General features: G+C 43.2%; 1 protein-coding gene across 1 annotated transcript in view; it reads left to right on the top strand.

Annotated features, from left to right (window-relative positions):
* FRMPD4 (FERM and PDZ domain containing 4) overlaps positions 1-15,225 on the top strand; it is a 162,381-nt gene that overhangs the window by 110,483 nt on the left and 36,673 nt on the right. The window contains exon 4 of the mRNA XM_090265017.1: positions 9,614-9,659. Within this exon, the coding sequence (XP_090121143.1) occupies positions 9,614-9,659 (46 nt within the window). The remainder of the gene's footprint in view (positions 1-9,613; positions 9,660-15,225) is intronic.

Genomic DNA, 15,225 nt, shown 5'->3' with positions numbered 1-15,225 from the left:
ACTCCTCCTCCATTCTTCCAGACCATTCGGAGCAGCTCCTTCTTTGCAAAGGCACCTCTGAGTGAAACTGTCCTCACATGTTCCCTGGGAAAAGTTGACCCCTTCCTCCTTCACATTACCATGTACCCCAAGAGGCTTCTACATGGCACCTTCATTGCAGTTATATTTATCTGTCACTCTAAATTGTGGGCTTCTTGAGGGCAGGAAACCTTCTGTGTTCTTTATATTTCTGTAGCTTAGCATGATCTCAGGTACCTAAGCATTTATGGAGTGAAAAAAAAATGAGTGAATGAATATGTGAATTGATGAGACTCAGATTTGGCTGGCTCATTTTGAAAACCTTTATTCCTTCTGAAAAAAAAAATAATGGGTTTCTTCTACATTCTGATGGTGGCAACAGGGCTTCTAGAGCTTGCCTTGCCATGTGACACCCACTGAAAACACAAACTGCACTCACACATTTAAGTTTTCACCTGTAACTCTGGTTGGTTTTCAATGCACAGGATCATTTCCGCCAGCTATTACAATATTGACAGCGTCCTGTCCCTCTGTCCTGACTCCACTACTGAAGAATAGTTCTCACCAGGATTCTTTGCATCAACAGGGTCTTCCTCAGCTCCCGCCGGTCTTCCTTTCCAGTCTTCTCTCTCTTAACAGCTGCCCGTTCATCTTGTGTCTTAGTTATGCCAGGAAATGCGCTCTCCCCTAACCAGACCCAACCCATTCCTGCCTGAAGAACTTTTTACCTTAATGCTCTTGGACACTACTTACCCTGCCAAGCTCCTACCCATCCGTCAAGATCGAGCTCAGAAGCTGCCTCCTCTGTGGTTCTCCACCAATTGTCCTCCTATCTCCCACAAACTGGAGTTGCTCTTTTCCCATTCTATGTTTCCAAGACGTCTGCAGTAGCTCAGCTTTACTGCTGTTACATCCTGCCCTGCTGGTTGACATGGAAAAATTGCTTAGCCTCTCTGCACCACAGTTTAGTCAGCTACCAAGTGGAGAAGGCGATGCTTACCTGTCAGTAGCGTTATTGCAATTAGAAGGCACAATGTGGGAACATGCTTCGGAGCCTGTGAAGATGAACACACTGTGGATCTTTATTGAACAGCTCTAATGAGCCAACAGAGGGAGGCAAAACTTTGGGATGTGGGCATTCTGAATACTGACAATGACTTTCATCAAGGACAGGAGAGACCATCAGTGCACGTGGCCTGGGTAGGAATCCTGGCTCCACCTCAAATGAGCAGGGTGGCCTTGGAAACAATGCTTAACCTTTGAGTGCCAACATCGCTGTGAGCGACGCTGACAAATTTTCCCAAAAGTGCCAGTGATGCTTTCTTTGATGGCTATAAATGTAAATAACAGTGGAATAATTCATATTTTATGCTTTGTTCTCTTTTTTTGTACCTCAGGTTATATATTGATATTACTTTTTCTCATGTTGATCCAAATTTTGGATTACACATGGCACTCAAATGGTTAACCTCTTGAAAAGAGTCTGTTTTCTCACAGGGGAAGTGCACATGCTGACAGCTACCTTGCAGAGTTCTCTGAAAGAGGAGAGGTGAAGAGGGTTGAGCAGGCCAAGTCAGGGCTGGTGCAGGCAGTAATGACTAGCGATGGAGCCGACATAGCTCTGAGGACTTGAACCCAAATGGCTTCTGATGTGATCTCGTCATCTCCCACGTGGACCATACCAGTTGGGGCACGCACCCAGGAGAAGAGACAGTGCTTCGTGACTTGAGAAGACAGGAGAGAGAGTGACTGTCAGACCGGTGGGCCTGAATTCCATCCTGGAAGGCTGCCCACCTGAACAAGTGTCAAGATCCTGCCTTGGAATCCTGCTATGCAAACAAGCACACCCCTAGGCTTCTGAAGTCATGGCTGAGAGCAGCCTAGAGCATCATGCTGGCTCCTGCAGGAGTTTTTCTCGGAACCTCAGTGGCAGTGAGCTCAGACAGAAGCTCCAAGAATGTGCAATGTGCGTGCTCAGGGGAAAGCAGTTGTTTCTGCAGCAGCGAAATGAGCCACTCCCATCACTGGGCTAGATATTCATCTGTTTCTTCAGGAATACCACCCTCAGGGCTCCAGGGACAGGGAATCATAATAATAAAGACAATAATGGCTTAAGGAAAATGACAGCAGGCACCACTATTTATGAAGCTGTATGGGTCAGAGCAGCATGCAATGCATCTCTCATACCTTATCCTACTTAATCCTACCACTGGGACCTGGATTCTGTCCCAGGGTTGAGCCGGCGACCGGGTCTGTACCAAGGACCCTCCTCCTGTGGCAGGAGTGGATTGCTTTGATAAATGAGGGTTGCTTTTTGGTACTTCTGGCACGTGGGTGCAAATATTTTCATTTCCAAAACCTCTGCATCTTCATCTCTAATTACGAATGTACTTGAAGGAGTACATGAAAAATATTGGGTCTGAAGCACTTTCTACACTCTCCAGCATACAGGTGTGAACACACCGGTAGTTCCTCTGAGAACGTTGCTGCTTGGCTCCATCTTTCCCGTTTGTATTAAAACCTTGTGCAAAGTAGCCTTCTGATTTAAAAAAGAAACCAAAACAAAAACCTGCATGTGACCCCAGGTAGCCAAGCAGCTGGTTTATCCTCACTTTTCCTAATCTGTCCCCTCTTTGAGAGAGGCAGAGTCCCTCCACCTGCCCCTGCAGAGCTGTCCCTGCTCGAGGAAAGGTTGCCATGGAAACCAGTAGGCCTGGAGGCAGAGGGGGTAATCTGGGAAGACTTCAAAGGAGTAGACTCCTGGAGAGTGTTCTGAAGAAAGAGGGTTGTTGAAGAAAAGGTCACAGGAAGTTTTGGGGGAATGACATTGAACAAAACAGCTTGATTAATGTAGGGGACTCATCACCTGAGAGGGTATGCAGCATTGGATGTCTAGGAGAAAGCCCTGTCATTTGAGGTCTGGTCCCGGTTCTGCATCTTGTGGATGAGAGCGTGGTGGTAGGGGAAGGAAGGGCTGTCCAGCCCCACCCCCAGCTGGCGAGGGCACCCTCGGCTCAGTGCCTGGGTCATTCAACGGAGCGGCAACCGCAGACGGCTAGGGCTTCTGTTCTGTGTTGTTCACTGGTGTATCCTTATAACACAGAACAGTCTTGGATGCACTGTTGGCGCTTGTCAAATGTGTGGAATGAATTCCCGCGGTCTTTTAAGTTGAAGTGTACGTGGAGACCAATGGAAAGCAGCTAAGGGTGTCCCCCTATTGGGAGAAAGAGATGAGCAATGATCCTGGAATCTCAGTTGCCATTGGGAATCACAGTCACTTGAGAAAGGAACTGGTGGCAGCAACGTAACACCTCAGTAAGATGGTTCAGATGGCTTCCAAATAGGCCAGAGAGAGAGGAGAAAGGAGGCGTTCCAGTTCTGGATGCAAAGTTATTTTCCCCAAATATGCTACTGAGTGAATCCATTTGGAAACCAGTGTCCTGATTGTCCTGAAAGCCACAGTGTCTCGTTCTCATCTCAGCTGACAAAGTCGCATCTGTCCATGGAGTCCAAGATAGGGATTTAACTTCTCTCAGTATAAATTGCAACAAGCGGCCGATCAGCCTTGTCTTCTGAAATGCTCAGTTTAAAACAACAGCTGCAGTATGCTGATTATCAGAGGGAAAGGGGGGGCAGGTAGGAGAGGGTCTGGCGGATTAATGGTGATGGAAGGAGACTTGACTTGGGATGGCAAGCACATAATATAATATACAAATGATGTAGAACTGTATACCTGAAACCTAGATAATTTTATTACGCAATGTCACCCCAATGCATTCAAAGAAAAAGAAAGCACTCACAGGTGCACGGACTGACCTTTGCATGTTAACTCTCCCAGAGTAGGTAATATCAGTGTGTGCCCTCGGGAACCGGCATCATTTAGAGTGGAGTGGGGAGAACATTCTCAGTGGGTCCTGGAAACACAGAGCACAGTGATGGAGAGGATGCTCTGAGCACAATGGACATAAAATCTAGATATTTCCTGGATGAGAGCGAGAGGGTGGGGGACTCACACCTTCATTCCACCTCCCACATGGCTGCGTGCCTAGGTAGATGATGATGTTTATTCAAACAAATGCACAGGCCAGGAAGTACTTCTCTCTCTTGCCTCTTTGAATTCTTTTCTTTCCCTTTCCTCCCTCGATCCCTGTTCTCATCCACCCACTAGGATTTTTTTTATTTTTTTGGCAGTCTTCAAGGAAAAATAATGAAAAGAAAAAGAACTAGAATACATAATATCTTTCTTCCAAGATACTAAAAGTAGTTCATCCATCTATAATTTGTTCTCACAACAATCCTCTGAACAGTGCTGCGATTATCACATCCATCCTGCAGGCACGTCACTTGCTGCTGAGACCTTTAGCTAACATCTCGTTTCTTTTTTGCCCCTTCGGCATCTCAAGAAGTTTTATTAATTTCGGTTAATGTTGTTATTATGAGTGCCAAGACATCCATCCATAGATTAGTAACATGTATTTGGTACTTGTTATATCTTAGGAATCCTACTAAGCATTTTAACAAATATTATTTCACTTAATGGAATAACCCAATTAGATATTAATTCTTTTTTACAGATAAAGAAACTAGAAATTACAAAGGTTGTGTATCTTGTCCCAAATGCCAAGATCAGTGAGTGTGGAGCAGGAGTCTGAAACCAGGTTGCTGGGCTCTCAGGGCTTATGTGATTATATAGAACATTATATCACTTCCCAATTATCAATAGCCTCCATTATCTGTTGAACTACTGCTAAATGAGAAAGGTTTAATGATTGGCCTAATACCTTAGTGAGACGTGGAAACAGAATTCAACACCTCTTTGACTCCAAAGGTCAAGATCTTTTTACCACCATTGCGCCTTGAAAGGAAAGTCATTTAAAATGTTTCTACGTGGCTAAGGGATTTGTAACTAATTAAAATTAAGGTACCTTGCCAGGTGTCACCTGATTGTAAGCAAGTCCCTATTTAAAAGGTTCCTCAGGCCTAGAAAAATATGCTAAACATGAAAACACAAAGTTGATTTTGTCTGGCAACTGATTTGTGAACATCTCGTTTCTCGAACAATGTTAGCCCCAGAGCATACATATCAAAAGTCTCCAACTAACACCACTCATTTGTGATTGCACCACATATTCCACTACAGTCTCCAGCCCTCTGTTTAATATTGTCATTTTAAAATGAATCCAATCTCTATATTGTGAGCACCTCAGGACTTATGAAGAGGGCTGAAGGATGAGCTGAAAGAGAGCAGAATCCAACATAAATATCTGCTGAACTAAGAAAGGGATGGAAAACAACTGTCAAGGCAAATTGATTTGAGTTGCATAAGAATGTGATTTTTTTTTTAACAATTGACTTGGGATATGAACTATTCTTTCTAAAAGCTTCAACTCGGCAGATGACACTACCTGTCGCTTTCTAATCTCTTCCAGTATTTCAGGCTCCAGACTTGTATTGGCTTCAGATTTTTGAATGTTTGAAAGATGTTTTCAGCTCACTGAATTCCTCTAGTCATCTCACTGCACCCTGACAGCAGTGCTTCCATGGGAAGGACCCTGAAATGGCACAAGCCACTGCAAACGGTCTCTTTTAATTGCTGCAACAATCCCTTCCTTGCCCAACCACCTAATTTATTTTTAACCTGGGAAGATTTCATTCAGGGGACCAGATGTTGATTCTAATGTTTCCCCCCTCTTTCTTCTCTCCCTCACATTCAGTGTTACATCAAATTCTCATCCTTCCCTCTCTATCACACCTACCCTGTACTAGACAGAGGCTCTATCAGTCAGCTGTTGCTTCAGAACAAATAACCTTAAGATTTCAGAGGTTTATAACAACAAGCATTTCTTTTTTTATTATTGTGGTAAAATATATATAACATAAAATTTGCCATTTTATGCACTTTTAAGTGTACAATTCAGAGGCATTACTTACACTCACAGTATTGTGCTACCGTTTCCAAAACTTCTTCATCATCCCAAACAGAAACTCTGTATCCATTACAAAAAAACTCTCTTCCCTCCTCCCCCCAGTCCCTGGTAACCTAATCTACTGTGTCTATGCGTCTGCTTATTCCAAATATATTATGTAAGTGGAATCATATAATATTGGCCCTTTTCTGTCTGGAATTAAGCATTTCTTTCTCATGCATCTGAAAACTGGTTGGGTGGCTGGGCTGATCTTGGCTGGGATTGCCTGGATGCTGCAGATTAAGGTCCCATCTACTCCGCAGATCTCTCAGCTTCTTTGGACCAGGCTACTAGCTAGGGTATGATATGCACATGGCGATACAGAGCAGGAGTGGGCAAGCAGGAACATGCAAGGCCTCTCGAAGAGGAGGCTCTGATCTGTACCTCTTCCATTGGCCAAAGCAAGTCATTGGCCACGCCCTAAGTCTACGATCAGGCAAGTAACAGCTGCCACTTTCTAGTCGTGCAACATTATTAAAAGTATTGTAACCTATCGGGCTCATTTCCTTATCTGTAAAAGTGGGATAATATAATAGAATTGAAGACAAAGACCTTTTTGATGAACCGGCAACAATGATTTTCTCCATTAGTTTTTCTATTTGATTTTAGCAGTAGATCTCTTTCTTCAACAGAAACCCAACCCCCAATCCCAGTGCATAAAGCAGTGGAGGGTTTCTGGGCGAAAAGACACAGGGTATTTCACTGGCACGTGTCACCCTCTCGGAAGGGTTGACAAGCATCACATGAAGCACAATGTGAAAACCACTCATTCACACCAAGCCCCCTCTTCTTCTAGCTGAAAACCATGAGTGCCAGTGGGGTGGTGTGTGCAAGAAACAGAAGCTCCTTTTAAACAGTAATAATCCTCACCATGCTTGGAAGTGTTGCCAGGGCTGCCACAAGGCCACTCCGGTGTCTTCCAAATTCTGTGCCTCTAGACCCATATCTGAAGTTCTACGGGACAACTTACGGACACAGACACAGGCTTCGGCACCAGAAAGCACAGGTCCATGATCTCGTTCTGCCAGTCACTGAATGTGAACTGGGACCATTTAAATGATCTCTCTGAACATCAGCTTCCTTATCTCCGCAGCAGGCATAACAGTACCTTCTTTACTGGGGTATCAGAGGATTGCATGACACAACGCAGGTAACATATGTAGTACAATGTCCGATGCATGGTAATCATTCAAAATGTATTAGCTGCTCGTGTACCTCCTATTTTGTGGGTATGGCTCTTCAAAGTTTTTTCCAGTTTTATGTGAACTTGGGCACAGGGGAACACATTTGGGTACATATGAAAATAGTATTAGTTGAAATCCTTATAAATTATCAAGTTTGGGGGGAAATATAGGATTTCTTAATTTAAGCCTCCCACTGAGGGCTGTGGGAGCAGCCTTGGGCAGAGGAGGCCAGGCAGGACCACCACGGTGGCTGCGCTTGGGCCTCAGTCAGCAGAGTTGTATCCCGTTTCTTACCTGCTGGATGTTTGTTTCCTATAAACATGGGAAACTCGAGTGAGGCTAAGAAGCAGCGCTTTGCTTCTGTTTGTGTTGCTTTCTGCATGTTCGTTCCTCTCATGAAGAGAGTGGCGCGGGGAGCAGTGGGAGCCCAGGGACTGTTAAATCAACCGAGGAAGGAGGTAGCTCAGTGAGTGACATGCCCACAGAGCTGGGAAGCTGCTTCTCTGTTGTCTGGGCGCACAATTAGGAGTTACTTTAGACATCTCCCGTGAGTCACCTCCCCTTAAACAGTTTATAAGTTTGCTGTCATGTGACTACCCCCAATTTCATCTTTGTTCAAGTTATGATTTTTAAAAAGTAGGTACAAAGAGTTGAATTTATCAAACTCATAAATGCATGGTATGAATGATTGTCATCATAGACCCGTGCGAGGCCCCTCCCACTGCCAAATCCCCAAAGAGGAAACTGTTCTAGTATGTTTAGTGTGTATCCTGTCACCTTTATTGCACAATTCCAAATGTTTGTTGCTGTTCTGCGCATGTATTTTTAGCCTGTGGAAATGGTATTATGCTACGTATTTCACACTGTTCCTGTGTAGCTACACGTGTTGACATGCTCACCAGCAATGCATGATCATGCATCTTACCCACAAAATTCTCCTTTGATGACACTGTCGCTCTGTCACCCCATCGAATGGGAACGCTGGCTGCCTGCTCCATTTGCTGAGGTTCTCTGCCAATGCTTGGCAGCTGGGAACTCATGGGAGCAGGTGGGCCACGCAACAGTGAGCGAACCGCCCTCCCCACCATCACCGTCATCCTGAGTGTCCTGAGTGTGTCTCGAGTTCCTTGAGTTGTAGCGCTGCTTTCCCTAGTCCCCAGATTTCCCTTCTCCTGCTCCCCAGCCCCTCCCTCTGGGCTCCCTCCCACCGCTGCTGTGGAAGGCAGTAGAACAAGATCCCGCCCTACCAGCCGTGAGAGGGCAACTCCTGTGGAAGTGTGATTTGTAGTGGCTTCTCCATAGGAACAGCCCTGCTGCAGATTCCCTTCGCTTTATTTGTTTGGGCAATAAATCACAAAAGCAGGGAATTAATTACAACCTAAAGTAGGAAAAGTCAGCTCCTCCTCAACAAAGTGGCAACTGACCTTTCTCCTACTGATGATAAAAAAGGGACAAAGGAAGGAAGGAAGAAAAACTATTATAACTCATAATACAATTTCCCCCCCAAGGGTTTGAATTATTTGAAAGGTTTGGGTTACTTGCAGGAAATTAAATAAACCATTATATTACACTGTTCTGCTTTTAGCTACAAACTGTTCCCTGTTGTGAAAAATATTTCCCAGTGAATGCCTGTCTGAAATATTTATCAGCCCAAGGTTCTAGACATCCTTACCAAGTGCTCAGTACACTACACAGTATGGAAGTCATGTTTCCTGGGGCACTGTTTTTACATAAAAACCTACAGTGACATTTTCTTTCATGATGCTGACCCTGAGAAGATAATGCTGTTCAATGAATTGAGAGACTTTTTAAAAATCAATCCCCCTTACAGAAAATTACACAGAAATGTTTTAAGCGCCTACAGGAAAATCCGAAGGGGATGATCAATTTTGAGAGCAGGGGAAAGTATAAAAAGACTGAGCTGATGCTTCTAAAACCAATCTTCCCTCTGGGTTTTATATTAAGGCCTTGCTGTTCAGCATCGCAGATAGTATAGCCCAATGTAAACGACGTGGGAAGCTTTCGATCAGGCTGTCCATGACACTGGGTGAACATTTGATTCTGGTTTTCTCTAAAAGCCCCCTTCTGAGCTGCTCGATTCTTTGCCCTTTGAGCCCACGTGACATTCAGCAACAACTCACACATTTCTTTTCATAAGAACACTGTCACCCTAGCCGGTATGGCTCAGTGGATTGAGCACCAGTCCGCAAACCAAAGGGTCACCGGTTTGATTCCCAGTCAGGGTACATGCCTGGGTTGCAGGCCAGGTTCCCAGTTGGGGGTGTGGGAGAGACAACCACACATTGATGTTTGTCTCCCTGTATCTCTCCCTCCCTTTGCCTCTCTAAAAATAAATACATTAAATCTTTTTTAAAAAAGGACACTGTCACTCTTGGAATTCAGGCCCTGTACCTTTCATAAATGTTTGTTTTTTCTCTTTTACAGAAGCTGCAAAGAATCGATACTCCTGACTGTCATTCAGCCTTACCCTGTAAGTGTCCTGTGAATAAAAGTGCCATCATATGATGTCAGGCTCCTGTCTCCTCCTCTCAGTCCAGTAAAATCACAGTGATGAGTAACAGCAGAAAACAAAATAGCATGCCATCACAGTTCAAACATCCTGATTATTTGTATCTTGTAAATGCTTCATGATAGCAAACCCAGTCTTTGGAGAGAAAACAAAGTCACACGTTTCCTAAATATCCTAAAAGTCAGCTACTCTGATGTCTGGAAATGACACAAAACTCCAGACTTTCTTGAAGTTTCCAGCTTAAGAATTACAAGGTTAATGGGAATGTGTGATTGTAGAAGGTTGAAGCATGATTGTTTTTCTTACTCTCGCCTAAATAATTTGCTAGAGAACTAGATATTTCCGTGAGACTTGCTTTCAGATGTGGGTATTGGAGGTAATATGCTCATCAGAACTTCATTCAATGGCCTTGGTCAGGAGGGTGGGAACTGATTAAAATCACACTGCCTTCAGTTCCTGTGATCTTTTTTAAAAACTAAGGAGAGATGACTCGGGGTGGTGAACACACAATACAGTGTAGAGATGATGTGTCATAGAACTGTACATCTGAAACCTGTGTAAGTTTATTGATCAATGTCACCTCAGTCAATTCAATTTTAAAAAGTACAGTTCAATGATCTTTATAAACTTTACTGAAGTGTGCAGCCTTCACACATGCGCGCACACACACACACACACGCACACGCCTTTTGATTTGAAAACTAAGGCATTGTGAAATCAGGGGATCGTGGAGTAGGAATAGAAATCACCCGTGTTCTCATCCACAAATCCATTTTTGCTCAGCCAATGTAAATGTCGACCATAAGCAAGTGATTGACAAATTATAAATTCCTGGGAAAACTTAAGGTTTACATTGCCTTTCCTGAATTCTCTCTCCCCATTTTATAGCCTGTTAGCGATGCCAAATCAGAACCATTCGACTCTAAACCAGGTTACTTTTGCAAGGTGTGGTAACGTTTTGCCCTACGCAGTGAGCTTAGGGAAAGAGGGGCGAGCTTTGCATTTAAGTTAAGGGTTGTGTGTTGTTGCTTTGCTTGCTCTGTTTGCCATTTGAGTCTGCTTGACTTGCTATTCATATGGACATCATTACCTTCTGTGAGTTATGGAACTGCCTTTTAACAGATAATCTGGAATTTTCTAGCCATTCAGGTGGCTCTTGCTATTGTGCTATATTGAAAGTCAACCTTTAGCCACAACATTTAGGAGCAAGTGTTGCATGTTCTTACAGCCGACAGCTGTACCTCTGCTCTTCAGAGTCACGCTCCTCCTTCCACTTATTGGAGAAGAATTCTCAGTTTATTTCCTTTCACCAGCCCTCCTTCCTGAAATGCCCACAACATATTCCACCCCACAGCCTCCTCGGCCTAGTTGAATCCTTCCCACCCTTCAAGTCTCAGCATGAATTCTAAATCCTACCTTAAATAGTCTTTCAGTGTTGGCACTATTGCCTTTTGGGCTGGGGAATTAGTAATTCTCTGTGGCGGGTGCTGCCTTGTGCACTGTAGGATGCTGTGCAGCATCCCTGGCCTCCACCCACTAGATGGCAGTAGTATGTCTCCCCTACTTGTGACAACCAAAATGGTCTCCAGATATTGCCAAATGTTCCCTGAGGAGCAAAATCTCCCCCACTTGGGAACCACTGTCCCACCTAAATTTTTCCCTTACTGATCTAGCCCAGAGGGGCTTTTTTCTCCTCTGAATTGTAGGAGTTGAAATAAAGGAGTTAAAATCCCAAAGTTACTTACATAGATACATTACACGTAGAGAGGAGAGTAGCCGAGAGAAAAAGCAATTACAAATTTTTACTTATATTTTTGTGTGTGGATTTTTCTACAAGCAAATTTTTTTAATTTTTAAGTATATTTTATTGATTATGTTGTTACAGTTGTCCAAATTTCTTTCCCCTTTGCTTCCCTCTGCCCAGTACCGCTCTTCCCTCCAGCAATCCCACCCCCCTTAGTTCACGTTCATGGGTTGTGCATATAAGTTCTTTGGCTTCTCCGTTTCCTGTATTATTCTTAACTTCCCCCTGTCTATTTTGTACCAACTGATTATGCTTCTTAGTCCCTGCACCATTTCCCCATTTCCTCCCCACCCCCCTCAGCTGATAACCCTCCACATGATCCCCATACCTATGATTCTGTTCCTGTTCTGTTTTGCTTAATTGGATTTTGTTTTTATTTTTTAGATTCAGTTGTTGATAGGTGTGAGTTTGTTGTCATTTTAGTGTTCATGGTTTTGATCTTCTTTTTCTTAAATAAGTCCCTTTAACATTTCATATAATAATGGCTTGGTGAAGATGAACTCCTTTAGCTTTACCTTGTCTGGGAAGCACTTAACCTGCCCTTCCATTCTAACTGAGAGCTTTGCTGGATAGAGTAGTCTTGGTTGTTGATTTTTTTAATTTTTAAATTGACTTCCCCCCCCAAACATTCTTTTGGCAATCGTAGTTGACATACAGAAACAAAGGACCCACCAGACCAAAAGAAAGACCATAAATTATATTTTTATTATAGACAATAAAAATTAGCATAAACATTAGCATTTTAATTTCTTTGTGATTTGCTGGACAGCATTTTTTTATGGTGTATTTCCTCTGCATAATGAGGCGCAATCAGGACAGAGAACCAATGGTGACATCCTCTTGCCATGTTCTACGTGGGCTCAGTGCACCCCAGTGTGACCCAATCACACACATTCGTCTCCAGGGAGGCTCACATCAGGGGGGCCTAGAAGAAAAGAAGCTCTCTTAGGATCCCTGAAATTCTTTGAGAAGAAATAATTCTTAATAGGTTGCTACCTTCCATTTTAAGTAGTATGGGGGGGAGGGCTCTCTCTCTCTCTCTCTCTCTCTCTCTCTCTCTCTCTTTTTTCTCTACCATTTTTACTTTATTTCTTCGAGAAAAAATTGCATAATTCCAGAAGTAAATATAGAAGCAGAAAAATATGTGTTGGCAAACCTTTTCCTCAGAGACAACCAGTGTAAACATTTTGGCCTATTTCCTTCAGTCTTTTGTTCTACGCCTTGTCAACATCTGAGATCACAGTGTATACACAATTTTACTTGGCTTCCTGCACTTGTTATAGCAAGCATTTTCCAATGTCATCAAGAATTTTACATAAGCATCATATACATGGCTGTAAAACATTACATTACAGCAGGATTTACTTAACCAAGTCCCTATCACTGAGCTCTTCATAATGTCTTTAATGTTTTGCTGTTATAAATAATTCTGCAAAGAACATCTTGATGTATATATCTCAATCTGTATTTAGTAGTATTTCCTAAGTATGGAATTTTAGAAGGAGGACCTCTGAGTTACTCATGAATTATATTTGTTTGGTTCTGATGTACTGTTTTCTTTCCTTGTACTGTTGCTATTTTTCATTACAGATCTTTCTTGTCCAGTTCCTTCCTTCTTTCCTTTCCCCAGTTCACAAGTCTAGAACTTCCCAGTTCCACCCTACTGAGAAAGAATATTTAAAGAGTCTCTATAACCTGCCCTCACACAACCCCAACTCTGGGACTTGGGCTAAGTCACTTTTATTTCTGGTGTCCCTGAACTACTGTGACTCACATTCCTTCAGGTTTCTTCTAGGCCAGAAAGGTAAGGGACCCACTTGCCTGTCTCTCACTTCCTGCCTACCTTCCACTGTGTTCTACACACCTGAGGGAGGCCATAGACCTCCTCATGGAAGCCCCAGGATAGCAGGTGCTATTAGACCTGGGACCATATTCCCTTCGCATGTGTCATGTCAAGCATGTCAGCCCAGTGTCCACCTGACAGCACCTGTGGGCTTTTCCCAGCCACAAGAGCATGCTCATGGAGCAGACTGGAAGTGTTGAAGAATTACCACTCCCGGAAGAGCAGCCATTCCATCACTGACTGCCAGCGGCTGGTGGATAAGTACCCCAGCTTCCCCTCTTCTCAGTCAATATAACTGTGGTCTGCCTTGTTTCCCAAGGTTCCCAGTGGGGTTAAGTTCCAGTTCCTTACAGTGGTGCCTGCTTTAACTATGAAGGCTTTATTAGCTGACTCCCCTTCCCTGTCTCCTTGCCCCCACTTACCTACCTGTGCTTCCTGGGACTACCTCCCAAATCAGCTACCTGCTTGTGAATCCTTGTCTTAAGGAAATTAATCTTATTAGTGTAATTTTTCAAGCTATGTTCTAGGGACTTCTAAGAGCATCTAAAAGCCTCAGGAGCTTGCCACACATTAATCATGGCCATCCAAGCAACAGCAAATTTGGAAAGGGGTGCAGGGGTTGATTAGAGGCCTTCTAATCTTAAAATTAATTAACAGCAGGAGAATCTGATTATTCTAAATGGTAATTACTTGTCATTTCCACCACAGGATATGAAGTGCGTGTGATCAGGTCTGCAGGTTGCTAAGAATTAGTTCACCAGGTTCTCTGAGTGGTATGCACATTGTATCTTTTTTAAGCCACAAAGAGAGATCTGAGTAAACACTGCAGTCATGACTGGTTTACATTTCCCATGAACCACAAGTAACTTCAGTCGGAATAAGCCATTACTTAGTTGCTTCTAATTCAGTAACCTTCAGACTTGAAAAGCTTGTGTTCTTATTATCAGAAAGTAATTTTTGAAATGCATGTCGATTATATGAAATAGTCACAAATCCAGAACAAGAAAAATGTGCTAGTATGGATTCTTAGTTAGACTTCAAAATATGTATAAAGTAGTATTTGCTTAACTACCTTAGCTGTGTGGTTTGCTTTCTGGTTTTCCTACATTACTGGGTTTGTCCTTAGGGCATGGTGAATAAATGTGGGGCGAGGCTACAAGTGGCAGGCATGCTCTGGCCTCAGAGAGAAGAGAGAGGAACCCCATGTTGACAAGTTCTGCTATGTGTGGCCACTTACCTTAGAGGCAAATAACACTATATACTTACATGGGTACATCACTGCATTCTAAGACTACATATTAAACGATATGCCTAAAAAATTAAGTTTTGCTAAGTATACATTTTTATGGAGGCAAGGAATTTTGTAGAACATTTTAGAAAACTATGATAAGATATTACATTTAAAAATTCAGATGCATATAATAATAAACCTCAGTCTCTGGCACATTGACTGCGTAGGACATCCTTCATTCCCGAATAATACCAGAGAAGTGTAGTGCTGGTGCGTTCTGACAGCTCATCTAATTAATTAGCAGTGTCTGCTCAGGGTAGCTTTATTACAGCCGCTTCACTCGTGCTACACCCATTGAGCCCGTGTAAATATCACCTGCTCAAATTCATTTAGGGACAATAATGTTTTCCCTTCAGCTACAAAATTGTACATCAAAAGCAAATGAGAGACTCCTACGGGCCCTTGAGGTGGGCCAGGAGTCTTCTTCCCCCTTTCTTCCTTCTTTCTCTTTCCCCTTCCCCCTTCCTTCGCTCCTATGAGCCCTTGAGTTGGATTGGGAGTTTCCATCTTACCTCTAACCCCTTTCCTTCCCTTCCTTCAATAAACCTGGTGAAAAAAAAAAAAAAAAGCAAATGAACTCACTACTGTA

This window comes from Furipterus horrens, unplaced genomic scaffold, assembly GCF_987537825.1.
Source record: "Furipterus horrens unplaced genomic scaffold, mFurHor1.1.pri manual_scaffold_17, whole genome shotgun sequence".
In the NCBI taxonomy this organism is placed as follows: Eukaryota; Metazoa; Chordata; class Mammalia; order Chiroptera; family Furipteridae; genus Furipterus; species Furipterus horrens.
The sequence above is the reverse complement of the archived record's forward strand: the minus strand, read 5'-3'. Positions and strand labels throughout refer to the sequence as shown.